General features: G+C 45.1%; 1 protein-coding gene across 1 annotated transcript; it reads right to left on the minus strand.

Moving 5' to 3' along the window:
- Positions 1-9316: 9316 nt before the first annotated feature.
- On the minus strand, positions 9317-12280 carry LOC130834955 (C-C chemokine receptor type 5). The gene is made up of 2 exons (XM_057706085.1): positions 12166-12280; positions 9317-10629 (listed from the first exon to the last, which is right to left on the minus strand). Exon 2 carries the CDS (start codon positions 10616-10618, stop codon positions 9560-9562), a length of 1059 nt encoding a protein of 352 aa, XP_057562068.1. The 5' UTR covers positions 10619-10629; positions 12166-12280; the 3' UTR covers positions 9317-9559.
- Positions 12281-13882: the final 1602 nt, after the last annotated feature.

Raw genomic sequence — 13882 nt, forward strand, 5'->3', positions numbered from 1 at the left:
GGCCTCACCTCCAGATACCATCACATTGGGGTTAGGATTTCAACAAATGAATTGGGGGGGAGGGGATGGTCACAAACATTCACTTTACAGCAGCTGGTAAATGAGTATTAATGCATCTATGTATAAAAACTTCCATTCAGCTGGAAAAAGAAGGGAGCAGCTGGGAAGTGTGGTGTAGAGAAATGCTTCTGCTGCACATGTGGGCAAAGCAGGCACTTCTACATCTGTATTGTCTGTATTCCTTAAGGTGCCCTAGGTGCAAACAGCAGAAACCCACTCAGGCTCACCCAGCAATGAAGGGCAGTGCTGGCAGATTCTTGGTGTTGATCACAGGAGAGGAGGAATCGCCAAGCATCTGGCCTTGGGAAAGATGTGACCTGGGGCAGTTCTGTGTTGTGACAGCCTTCCTCCCCATCCCCTGCCAGGCAGTTAACTGGTCCTCTCTCCAGGTCACTGCCTGCTACTGTGGGGCCCAGTCATGGTCATCATCTTTGGGAGGAGGATCTGACTGGCTCACCTGGGTAGTAGCACACTCCTGGACTTCAGGGTAGGCAGGTGGCCTCTCTAATTTGTGTCCACTGCAGTGCCCTTGAAAGACCATCAAAGGCTAGCAGGGGGCCTCTCTAACTGATCTGACTGCCCCATGCCCAGTGATCAACATTCACATCATAGTAACAGTGACTGCATCCCCTATGTGGAGTGACGGAAGTGCTCATCCCATCCATGAGGCATCTCCCCAAGGAATCATGCCTGCAGCTCAGGAATCCTCCAGACATAACAAGAAGTTCGAAGAAAATACGGGGCACAGAGAAGCATGTTAAATGGCATCTGGGGATACAGTCATTTAACTGAAAGTACAGAAGTAAAGCCAGACATTGAGGGGGATTTAAAATATTAGATGGCATTTTAAGTGAGTAGGAAAATTATGTAACAGTTGGTCTTGGGATGATTGTGTGCCACCTGGGGGAAAAAGTTTTAGATCTCCTCTTCACTCCATACTCCAAGATAAATCCCAGAGAGAGAGAGAGAGAATGGTAAAGATTATTAAAAAAAATGAAGCCAGGAAAACATTTTTGCAGTCTCAGAGTGGCGAATGCTTTTCTAAACATGCCACAAAACCCAGAATCCGAAGAAAAAAGTTAATAAGTTCACTTGCATACAAATTAAATCTTTCTGAATGGCTAACAACAGCAATAGCTAAAATTCTCCAAGTGGCTATCATGGGACAGTTAAAATACATGTCACGTATTGCCATAGGCCAGGTAATATATTTATCTGCTCCTTAGAATGATCTATGGGGTTGGTATTATCCCCATTTCACAGATGGAGAAAGTGAGGCACAGAGAGCTTAAGTAAGTTGCCCAATATCATAAAGTGAAAAGAACCGAAGTGTGCTACATTATACTAGCATTTGTGTAAAAGTAGAGGATAAGGATGTAGATGTGAATTTGTTTATATAAGCAGGAAATATCTCAGTGATAAGAATCTGGTAACTTCATTGCCTCTAGGATAGGAAACTGGGGAGCTGGAGACAGGAGTGGGAAGGAGACTTTTAAATTATTCCCTTTGGTACCTGCAAACTAGAGCAAGAGGAAAGACGGGGAGGTTACAAAACCAGATCCAAGAATTCAGAGAGCTTGGGGCCTTGTCTGTGGGTGCAGACCTGTCCCCACCCCTCCACGACCTGTGCTCAGGACAGTGACGCTGGGGAGTAGGAATAAGTACATTCTGTTCAGTGTCATCTGCTTGAGGAGGTGTAGATACAAGCAGACGGTGGTAGACAGCCTGTCCTTACAGATGTCTGGAAATAACTGTGCTTCTGTGGAAACCTTATTCCCTGGGGCCCACGTGATCCTTGGCTTTTCTCCCCCTATCACCTCTGGTTTGTGACGCCTCCTCCTTCCCCGAGTCTGTCCTTTTGTCCTATGGACAGAAGACTTTTTCTGAAAAGCAAAGTTGATGGGGGTCTAATGGTGTCAGGGGTTTCCTGTGGCCAGCAGGATAGAATCCATTCCTGAGAGCTTGACACAGACATTGCACACAGTAGGCATTCAGTAAATGTTGAATTAATGAATAAATGGGGAATGTGGAATCAAAAATAGCTAATGCACTTGGGTGCTGTGTTGGGGAGACTCCTGGCTCCCCATCACCTTGTGTTTTGTTTCCGTTCAAAAGGAGGGGCAGAGTGTTTGCCCAGGGGAAGCCTGGAGGGGACATTTCCTGGTCCTGCCCTCCCTCTGTACTGGCCACTACTCCTGACTTCCCTTGGGAGGAATGCCCACACTGCCCTCCCCCCCCACCCCCACCACACACACTCACATAGTCTGTCTATCTGTCTATCCATCTATACATCCATCTACCTATCTCATCTAGGCTGTGCCACTGGAGGCCCCTGGCCTGTGCCTTGCTCTTGGTCAGCTCTGCACACTTGCTCCCTCTCCCATGATCTACCTAAGGGAGCTTTTCAGCAGCCGTTGCTCAGGTACACATTGCCTCCTGCAGGCGCCATTCCCCAGGTCCCTGTGCTTGGGCTGGGAGAGCTCATGCTCCTCTCACTCTCAGAGCCTCCTCCCTGGGCCTCTTTCACAGCATGCTCTTCAAACACCAGGTCACTTTGTTTATTTGCCTGTCTTTCTGTCTAAACAGCGCATCTCATAAGGACAGAACTCTTGTGAAATGGTTGCCGTCTTGTGCGTAGTAGGCCCTCCACAAATTTGTTGAATGAATGAATGAATGTTGAGCTGCAGATAGTTGATGTACAACTGAATGGTGCTAGGGAGACCTCCTTCACTTCCCACTTCCCCAGGTTTCTGCTCCTGCTCCAAGGAGGGCAGAGCTTCTGCCTAAGTCCCCTCTCCCTCTCAGGGGAGGGCTGACGGTGGCACTTACCCTCCCTCTCCCACCCCTGACTGTCCCAGCTTCTATGGGAGGAGAGTGGGCTGAGGGCCTTTTGATTGCTTCCCTTTCCGCAAGCACAGCTGCGGGTGAGGGTCCCGGATCTAGATTGAGGATAGTGGTGAGAAACCCCATTGCCTTCCTTGCCTAAACCACATCTGCCTATGTTACTTTGCCAGAGCTCATCAGATATTCAGGACTTACCTAGTTCTTGATTCTCCTTGTGTGTAAGCTTCTGTCAGAATCCCAGAGGTGGGGGGCGGGGGGAGTTGGCCTGCCACCCATACCCCCATCTCCCATTTTGCTTTGAGCTCTATAGGGTCTGCATCCAGCCAGAATTACATTATAAGGTTAATTACCCTTGAAAGGCTTTTCAAAAGAGATCCATAAGGTTGAATGCATTGAACACAATGCCGTAAAGTTGGGAGACTCTTTCTGTCTATTACTCTAAATCCATGGTATTTGATTTCACACCCAGAGAGCCCTTTCAGGTCTGCAGTGCTTCTACTCCACTGCAGAAGGTGAGTTGGATCGCCCGCCATGTTGAAGAGTGTTCTGTGGGGGAGTGGGGTCCTGATCTAAAGAGCAGACAGCCATTAGGAAAGTAGCCGACAGTTACAAGAGGTTCTTTCTGTGTGCCAGATACTGCATTATGCTGTTAACATGTGGTTTCTGTTTAATCCTCTGAACCAATCTATGAGATAGGTATTATTATTAGCCCCATATTACAGATGAGGAAACTGAGGCTTAGAAACATTTAGTAACATGTTTAGGAATTTAAACATAAGAATCCCTGATGCCAGAGTCCAAGTAATACTGATATTTATGAGTATCTGTTGTATGCCAGATTTACACTGTCCATTAATGTAGCCATTGGCCATATTAAAATTAAATTAATTAAAATAAAAAACCTAGTTCCACAGCCACATTAACCGCATTTTGCACTAGTCTGGTGGCCACTGGATTGGGCAGTGCAGATACAGAGTATTTTCATCATCACAGAAAGTGCTACTGGACAGTGCTCGTCTAGACACTATATCCCAGCATAACTCACTGGTGGATATTAATAGTACCCTAAATTACAGGAAAGGAATCTAAGATCCGGAGTCTTTAAATGACTTCCCCAGGCTCCCAGAATCTCAAGGCTGGGGCTCAGGTCAGTCTGATTTTTAAATACCTGCTCTTTCATCTACCAGGCTCTACTTTGTACACTGCATGAAGGAGTGAGTTAACCAGTCAGCAGAGCCCTGAATTGACTGTATGTTAGACAAACATCATAATTTTCTTTCTCTTTCTTTTTTTAAAATATTATTTATTTTTCGGCTGCGTCGGGTCTTAGTTGTGGCACATGGGATCTTTTCGTTGTGGCTCACAGGCTCTTTGTTGTGGTGCACGAGATTCTCTCTAGTTGTGACACCATGGGTTCCAGAGCGTGCGGGCTCTAGAGCGAGTGGGCCTGTGGGCCCTAGAGCAAGTAGGCTCAGTAGTTGTGGTACGCGGGCTCAGTTGCCCTGCAGCACGTGGGATCTTAGTTCCACAACTAGGGATTGAACTGGCATCCTCTGCATTGCAAGACAGATTCTTAACCACTGGGAAACCAGGGAAGTCCCTATAATTTTCTTAAAAGGGATTTTTGAAGAATATTAGCTAAGTGGCAGTAAACATAAGTAGAGGAATTTTAGACTAAATAGGAACAACTGCTGTTTTAAAACTGTTGATTTCTCTGCAGAATTATCATTGCCTCACCCAGGGTTGACGAGGTTCCCAGAGTTATTCGGTTCTTTGGGAATAATGCTTTTTACTGGACATAGTTAACGGTGAGGCTCACTGGAGGGAGGAAGAAATGATGGGGGGAGGATTCTTTTGCCAACAGAAGCAAAATCTATATTCACTTGTAAACCATCTCAGACAGACCTTTTGTACATGATAGACTTGTTCTCTATTGAATTTGAAGCCGCCAAGCTCAGCATGGGCGCCAGACATCCCACTTTTATTTACTTTTCACTTGGAATGGATGGGTCAAAACATAATCTAAGACCAGAAATGAAAGCAAAATATTTGGAGCCTCAAATACAGATATTTTATATTGACAATTAAGTCTAGATTTACATGCTTTTAAAACCAGCTTGAGGGAAGACAGTCATTGTTCTGTTATGAAAATTGAGGATCTGAATTCAGATTCTACTGGGCCCACGTGCCACCCACTTCCAGGCTGGGCAGCATCCTCCTCAGACATCAGCCCTCTCTCGGACCTGCTGTCAGTTTGACGGGCTGTAAGCAAGTGGGTTTCAAACTTGGCAACACTTAGGATCACCTGGGCAATGTCTGAAAGTCACAACCACAGGCTGCATCGCAGACTGATCAAATCAGAATCTCAGAGATTGGCCAGATCTGCAGGGATTGGCCCTGGGCAGTTGGGACCTTCACTGCAGGCATCAGTGTGGCCTCCACTGATGCTCCTCTTGTTCTTCACAAATAACAGGAGTGAATTGTGCATCATCCACACCGAGCTGCTGTGGGAATAGTTCTTGTCCACAACAGGAGTGGTGCCAGCAGAGACAAACATTATACAGCTGAGAGTAAAAATGCCCCCTGTCTACACATTCTCTCTGGTCAAGGATGGCTGCTGGCTGCTCTTGTTGGTTTGGTAAGTGGCCACAGGGGGGCAGTATAGCCCAAGGTTCTTAATGGCTTTGATGGGCTTCCCATTGAATTTAATGTGGAAAGGACATTTAAGCGTGTGCTTTAAAAAGCTAGTTACCACTTTAAGAAAAAGAGACAAAAATAAGTTCCTGAAATATGACAGGATCACAATGACACAGAACTTATTCTCAAAGTATTAACAATATGGAGCCAAACATAAATGACTTGTGAAAATGCTTACAACAAATTATGGAAAATGGAAAATGTGGCATAATTATGACATATACATAAAATAAAATGTTAAAGTTTGACAGTATTTTGGAAAAATACAAGCAAGACTTTTATAGTGAACTTTATTTAATTGCAAAGGAGCTATGGAAATGCCTCTTTTTGCCTCCTTTCCACCCTCACCCTGGAGGGTTATAGGAGTTCTCCACAAACCCTGAACTGTAGGTAAAGGATATGTTATCAAACTATGAGCCAGAGCAGTTAGGAAGTTCAGGACTTGTTCTCTGGCTCACATCTCACTTCAGTGGTGAGTCAGATGCCTTCATTAGAAGGGTTAACACTTGAATGTCGATGTTCATGTTGGGGAATCTGTCCTTCCTTCGGATAGGAAGTAAATGACCTACTAATTTGATCAGTAGAAATGCCAACACATTATAGTTTAGTCAGAGCTGCTTCTACTGAGAACCCTTGGAATACAGATGTCAACATAATCCTAATTTATGAATTTGCACATTATTCCTCCCTGCTAAGGACATTCGCCTTTTCTTTGACTTTCTCCACGGCATGTGTGAAACCCCTTCCTTGATGGGGCCTCTGGGATGAGGCAGAAAATGGAGTCAGAACCTGCAGGCCATAATGAGTTCACACTTGTTTGTTGATCTAAGGGGTGGGCAGAGAAGAGGTGGGCAGTGGAGGGGCCTGTAGAGCGAGGGGCATGGAGGATCCAGGCAAATGAGAAGTGAGCATGGGGGATGGACGAGGATGTACTCTGGAAAGGCCGCAGACATGTCGGGTAGCTTTTTCTTTGTGCTGACATTGGATTCATTTTTTCAGAGGGAAAGAGAATAAGAAGTGCATGTGTAGCAGCTATAAAAACCGACACTTTCCCACTTCTCCATGGCAGCTGCCTTTGTCATATGGGGCAGACCTCCCTTCTCCCTGGCCCTTCCCTTTGCTCTGACCCCAGCCCCCTTGCAGCCTTCATTGATTCATGCCTTCTTGTGGCCTATGAGATGGAAGGCAGTCCTTCAGGTATTGTTAGGGAGAAGCTGTCCTCAGGACCAGCTCCAGCTGTCCTTGTCTGCTGCTCATTTCACAGACCTCCAAGTAGGATGCTGGTCGACTCTGTAGAGTCCACTCTGGAAGGGGAGAAGGCAGTGGGGAAAAAGCCAGTGTGAGTGTGCCCGGCCAGGTCAGCCTCCACCTGGAGCACCTGTCCTTGAGGGTAAGAGACACATACACAGAAGTTCACAGGGGCACTGTTGCCATTGCTGTAATTACAGCCAAGTTTTGGGGAGAGATTTTAATTGAAAGAAAAGCAATCTTTATAGCCACCAACCTCTTCCTCCTGCATTATGTGCCTGTGACTCAAGACCACAGATAAATAACCAGATTATGATATGATATGTCTTCATTTTCAAGCATAGACAGCTGGCATATGCTGAATCACACATTGATTTTCTTTTTTTAAAAAACATGTCAATTCTTTTGCTTGAGTAGTAGAATTAAACCTGAAATTTAAAAGTTTTCTGGGTCAATTGTTCAGAATCACCACTCTGGGAAGTAGCATCTTTAAAAACAAATTATTCTGGCAATTTGACCCAGGGAGAGGGTCAACTTTTAAAAATAATTAGAAAAATAATTCTCAGTATGTGTGTGTGTGTGTGTGTGAGAAATTTTCCAGAACAGCTACTTACCAAATGCTCTCACAATTTCATGTGCTATTTTCTAAGTGTACACTTGGCTGAAAGAGCAAGAATACAGTCATTTTACAAGGTTTTTATTAGATGCATATTTTCTTCCAAGCAATTTGTAACTTTCTATATACATAAGAATGTCATACATATGTATGTGTTTATATATATATGTTTCTACGTATACACACACACAAAGATATCAGAATGTTTGAATTGACACATAGGTGAGGGTCATATGTCATGTATGCACTCTTGACAACCTTAAGAGCGAAAGAAAAGGCCCTTCCAGTCACTTCCCACTGACAGCCACAACCCTCAAGTTTCACATTTTAGAGCTAGAGAAAAATCAGTAGTACCTCTTATTCTGACGCCTTAATCACCTGAGGGATTCTTACTCCTTTACATTTTCCCACGTAATCTTTACAGCGATAGTCTTAGCTACCCCTGAATTCAAAACAATCTTAGGCATATACAAAATAAGTGGCAACTGCAAAAAAAAATAATTCTCCTTTTGAAATGGATAAGTTTCTTAGTGTTTGGGTACGATTCGTTTGGAGATGGCGTCTGGAAGGTATATTTAAAGGCCCCACATTCAGCCTGAAACACAGAGGTTAGTAAATTGCACATTTTGTGGCTTATAAAGCTTGAGGCAGTCTGTTTCCAAATGAGTGTGTCCTCCTTCTGTCTATTAATAGTTAAATCCGGAAGACCATACTTAAATAGTGGTGCACTGGGCAGGCGGAAACAGTCATTCAGGCTTCCCGCAGCTCTTCAGGGCCTCTTTACTCAGTGCTTATAAAGCTCTGGATTTTCATTAATTATGTAATCGGTCCTCACCTAGATGTCATATCTGACCTAAAATTGTTCCTGGACCTCAGGCTCGGGCATTCGTAAGTCTGGTGTTTCAGAGCCACCTGGAGATGCCTCATGATTCAAGCTGGGATGGGAAGGACTGCTCTGGGGGCAGGAGCAGTCAGTGACAGGCAGCCCAGGGACTGTGTGCCTAGGGCTATGTTCAGCTCACAAAACTGGACCCTTTCTCTTCCACCAACTCCTGTTTTGACCTAAACCTCCTCCTCCTTGGTGTCTCTTTTAGGGCATCTCTGATGCTTGCCTGAAATCTAGGGGTTCTCTCTGACTCTTCTCTGTTGCTCACTGCCAAGCCAAATCTTCTCCAACTTCTGCTGACTCTCATCCTAAATGCTATGAGAATGCATCCCTCCTTCCCATCTCTGGCACCTTGACCTAAGTGGAGGCTCCTCACTTGGCCAGATTGTTTTGGTCTCCTTGCTCTCAACGCTCACCTTTCCAGGCCATCCTTTGGCCGTGGAATGAGCCTTCTGCAACACTGGCCAGGGCTCCCTGCTCTGCTTTCCGATTTTGATGAGCAGCGTTGTCCAGGTTCCTCATGTTCCAACCTCACTCTTCCTCCCCAGGGGCTCCCCCAACCAGCGCATGTCTCCCCACAGCTAAGCTTTGCTTGTGTGGTGCCTGCAGCCTGGAGCTCAGCTTCTCTCTCCACCAACACTATCCACCTCCAGTCCCTTCTCTGAGAAGAAGCCTTCCCAGTTCTCAGCAGGCCACAGGGCTCTCCCCTGGTGTGAATGTCTGTGGAACTTATTAACCACATCTCGGAGGGGAGATCCCACATGGGAGATGTCATTTCTTAACTGATTACGGGCATGTCTTTTCTCTCCATGGCAAGAGAAGGATCTATTTTAAGCACATTTGCAACTTAGATGTTGCCCTGCACAGATAAGAAACTATAGAATACTTTCTTCCGTTCATTTTGTTATTCCCGTTCAGGTAACCAAACTCAGGAATTAGTAATTCACTGAGAATTTTTTTTTTATATTTAACTTTTGCTGTGAAAGGGAGAGTTTGCCAATAAATTGATGTATGTGGAGGTGAGGTGAGAAGGTTGCTATTTCATCAGCATGTCTTGACTTCGCTTTCTAGAATTGATGGGCTTGACATATCTAATATACTTAGACCTGATGCCAAATTGATGGATGAAACTTAGACCCTATAGGACAGTAACTTCCTCTTTAAAAGAACCGCTCCCACCCCAGTCTGCATATAAAAACTGAGTCAGGTCACAGGCCAACAGAGATTTCCTGCTCCCCCGTGGATCGCGTATAAACGGAGCTCGCTCGCTCTGGAGCGTCTCCCTGGAAGACTGGACAGCCCTTGCAGAAGCGTCTGGCAATGTGCTTTCGGAAGAACCACAAGAGATAGTTTCGGAACTTCTCCCCAACGAAGGCGTAGATGATGGGGTTGATGCAGCAGTGCGTCATCCCCAGGGTCTCTGTCACCTGCATGGCTTGGTCCAGCCTATTAGAGCCACTGCAGTTATTTAGGCCAAAGAATTCCTGGAAGGTGCTCAGGAGAAGGACGATGTTGTAGGGAGCCCAGAAGAGAAAGTAGACGATCATGATGGCAAAGATGAGCCTCACGGCCTTGTGCCTCTTCTTTTCATTGCGACACCGAAGCAGGGTTTTTAGGATTCCCGAGTAGCACACGATCATGACAAGCAGTGGCAGCACCAGGCCCAAGATGACCATCTTTAAAGTCTGGAAACTCTTCCAGAAATGATACTGGCTGGATGGAAAATGAGGGCTACATGTATAACGAGAACCCTCTTTTTGGGATTTGGTGAAGATGATTCCTGGGAGAGAGGCAAACACAGCCACCACCCAGGTGACCCCACTTGTCACCACCCCAAAGGTGACTGTCCTGGCTTTCAAAGCAAACACAGCATGGACGATAGCCAGGTACCTGTCGATTGTCAAGAGGATGATGAAGAAGATTCCAGAGAAAAAGCCAATGAAATAGAAGCCTGTGAAAAACTGGCACATTATATTTCCAAAGACCCACTGGTCTGCAGCGTAGTGAGCCCAGAACGGGACGGTGAGGAGGAACAGCAGGTCAGAGATGGCCAGGTTGAGCAGGTAGATGTCAGTCATGCTCTTCAGCTTTTTGCAGTTGATCAGGATGAGGACGACCAGCAAGTTGCCCACAAAACCAAAGATGAACACCAGCGAGTAGAGCGGGGGCAGGAGCCAGGCTGCAGTTTGTCTCACGTTGATTTTTTGGCAGGGCTCTGACATCCCATAATCAATGTCGTAGAGGGGACTTGATGTTTGATAATCCATTTTGCTCGCCTCTGTGAATAGAGAAGAGATATTTTATAAAGTCCTAGAATGTCCTTACATTCCATCATGAATGTAAACCATCTTATACGCCAGTAGGTTTTAAAAATTGATGCATAGATTTCTACATTTAACTGAAGTCCCTTTTTTGGTCTAACATGAACTTCTGTGGTAAGGGATAGTTTGCTGCCTGCTTCTCTGCTTACTAGATGGAGAGCATCATCTCACCAAATAAAACCTGATGTTGCGTAGCCACATGGCGTGAATGAAGCTGTGATAACAGTGTCGGGAAACTGGGTTAGGCCCCGTCCGACACTGTCTTACAATGCATTCTGAAGCTGCCATTCCCAGGAGTTAGCTTACACACCGCTTCATCACGAGCGTGCTGGTGATAATGAACAGTTCCCCAGGGCAGTCTGCTGGCCAAGCTCTGTTCTAAGCTTCACTCCCATTCATTCAGTTAATCCTCAAGGTGACCCAGTGAGGCAGATCAGGTTATTGTCCCCGTTTTGCAAATAAGGACCTCAGAGCACCAGAGAGGGTGAGTAACTTACCCAAAGACACACAGTGAGGAAGCAACTAATCTTGAACGTAGGCAGTCTGGACTCTTACCCGTTGTGGTCCCCTGTCTTTCACTCCTTGGTGAGAAAACTAAAAGCAGGACTGTCAGCCTGGCGCCTCGATGTAATCAAAATGAAACGGGCTGATGCCCAAGTCCCGTGAGAAGGTCATAGAAGCCAGCAGCCAGTTGTAAAATCCAGACAGCCATTCTCACATTTTCTCTGAAGTTTGTGTTTGTAGTTTCTGAGCTGCTGAGCTTAAGAGCTCCCACACGTACATAAGAAACAGCCAAGTGGACAATGTTTCATCTCTCATCATACATCCTGGGTTAGCTCAGTCCCTTCACAACCCACTGACTTGCCTGGTCTATTTAAGTTCCACTGCTTCGCTGGGAATTTTCTCTAATTAGTCCTTGTGAGTCTCAAGTTTCCAGTACCTCAGATTAGGCAGCCAAGAGAAGCACACAGAAAATCTCACCTTTAAATTCTGAGCCAGAAAAACAACCATACATTAAATGTGCTGTGAAACTTGATTTGGTATTTATAACTTGTTATTAATTTGGACAATTTTCAGGCTTCTTGGCAAAAAAAAAAAAAAAAAGAACAGGACTTAGACACAACTTCTTGTTGGGCACATACTCAGAGGGCATCCCGATGAGGAGGTTTTAGTTCTTACCAGTAGATAATCTCTATCAAGGTTTTGGCCAATCATCATCATCTCTCTGAAAGATCTTTCTTTTGAAAGATGAGGGCTTTTAAAAGCAATATCGCTCCCTTTAAAGTTCATTCATAATCATGTTTTATATCTCTGATGTTATCACAGTCTGAAGCTCATTCTTAATTCTGACTTTTTCCTTAAAGATTATATTTTAAGATAGTTCAGTGAACACCTGGTGTTTTTCTAATGTCTTTTATGGTTTCCTGTAAGGGCTTTCACTCATCACACAAGCTGAGCTAAGTAATAGGCAAAGTGGCTGAGCGGTGACTTACCGGGAGAGATTCTCGTAGGGGGACGGATGTCTTAGTTCCTCTGACCAGCTGAGCTGTGCAAATCAAACATATAGACAGCATAAAAGTAGGAAATGCACAGTTTCTTCTAAGTTGGGGGCGGAGTTTTCAATGAACAAGTATGTTGCAGCACAGAAAATCATCAGAGAACAGTCCTTTTTTTTTTAAAAAAAAAGTATTGAGTTTAAAATAGACTAGAAAATAGATCTCTGGTCTGAAAGTTTATTCATGGGCTTCCCTGATTACACAATTTCTTCTTGGTTCTCTGTTCATCCAACTACACAGTCAGAAAACAGAAAGAATTGAAAGGTATTAGAACTAGAAGAACACTCATGTCCATCTAGTCAAAAGCCCTCATTTTACTGAAAGAAACTACTGTCCAAGAGGCAAATGATTTGTATAAGACCACAGGGCTTATCAGCAGGGAGGCTCAAAGCATGAGAGATTCTGATTCCATTGCTATTTGTCTTTCCTGAAAGCCTGCTGAAACCAACTTTAAAGTGACGGAAACATCTTACGGTAACCCTGTGCTCCCCCTTTATCCACTCTCCCCCCACCCTCCTTGCCTGCCACAACTCACACACATATGCTCACCACCTGATACTGTTTTCCTCTGCAAACTAAAATAACTGGTTGCTTAAGGGTTTTTGTTTACTCTGCGTTCACCTGTGAGCTAAACACGTTGCCCATCATTCTCCTGGGTCAAGAATCTTGGGGTGGGGGGGGGTGGCGGTGGGGGCGGTGTGTCATTATGAATTTCCACTCTCCCTGTTCACTGTTTTGCATCCCTGCAAGCCAGCAGGCGTTCGTGAGTGCCTGTACTCTGCCAGGGATATAGGCAGCAGAGTTCCTCACTCCAAGGATACAGTCTATCTGGAATTTCTTTGAGAATTTTTCAACACAAAACAGGCAACAAGCAGTAGAAGAATAGGGTCAAGTTCAGGATTCTATTTCAATATTATATGCGGTCACCCCAAGCTTCCTTGGTGGTTGGTTACTTATCTAAAAACCTTAATTTTAGATAACAGAACCGAGAACGTAGTGGAGAGCCAGCCTCGAGCCACAAGGGCGCCCTCTGGGGGCTTCTGTTTCCTCTGCCACAGAATAAGAAGCACTGACTTGTGATCTGAGGAGACCCCAAACCTGTGGAAGTGGCCTCTGCAGTAAGATTGCCTGAGCTCGAAGCCTGGCCCTACCCTCGGCTTTCTCATCTGTGGAATGGGCTGAATAATGGTAGTTGCTTCATGGGTTTGTTGGGAGGATTGCATGAGGCATCCATGTCCAGAATTTAGCACATAGTATACACTCAGTAAACATCAGAATCTTAGTTACTCAGTAATCCTTCCTTAGATTTATTATATAAAATTCTAACAAAATTGGTTCCCTGGGGTCCTTGTCTAGAGCAGATTAGTATTAGCAAAATAGAAGCTGAAAGGGAGACGCTAACAGCTAGTGCTTACAGAATGGGGGGATATGACTGCTGGGGAAAGCCAGAAAAACACAGAAGAGCCAGCAACTCACTCAACCAGGACACTGAGTCATGAAGAAAATGTTCAAGTTCATGCTGTATGTGTGATTCAAGAGTCAGTGATAGAGAACTGGACTCTAGTCATGAGGCTGGACATAACCCCCAGCTTCACTCTTTACTCTTGGGTTGGCCAAAAAATCTATTCAGGTTTTTCTGTAGGATCTTAGAAAA

Source organism: Hippopotamus amphibius, chromosome 13 (genome assembly GCF_030028045.1).
Source record: "Hippopotamus amphibius kiboko isolate mHipAmp2 chromosome 13, mHipAmp2.hap2, whole genome shotgun sequence".
Lineage (NCBI taxonomy): Eukaryota > Metazoa > Chordata > Mammalia > Artiodactyla > Hippopotamidae > Hippopotamus > Hippopotamus amphibius.

Bases quoted from the DNA above. Each gene is read 5' to 3' on its own strand.
- LOC130834955 (XM_057706085.1), bottom strand. From the start codon at position 10,618: ATGGATTATCAAACATCAAGTCCCCTCTACGACATTGATTATGGGATG.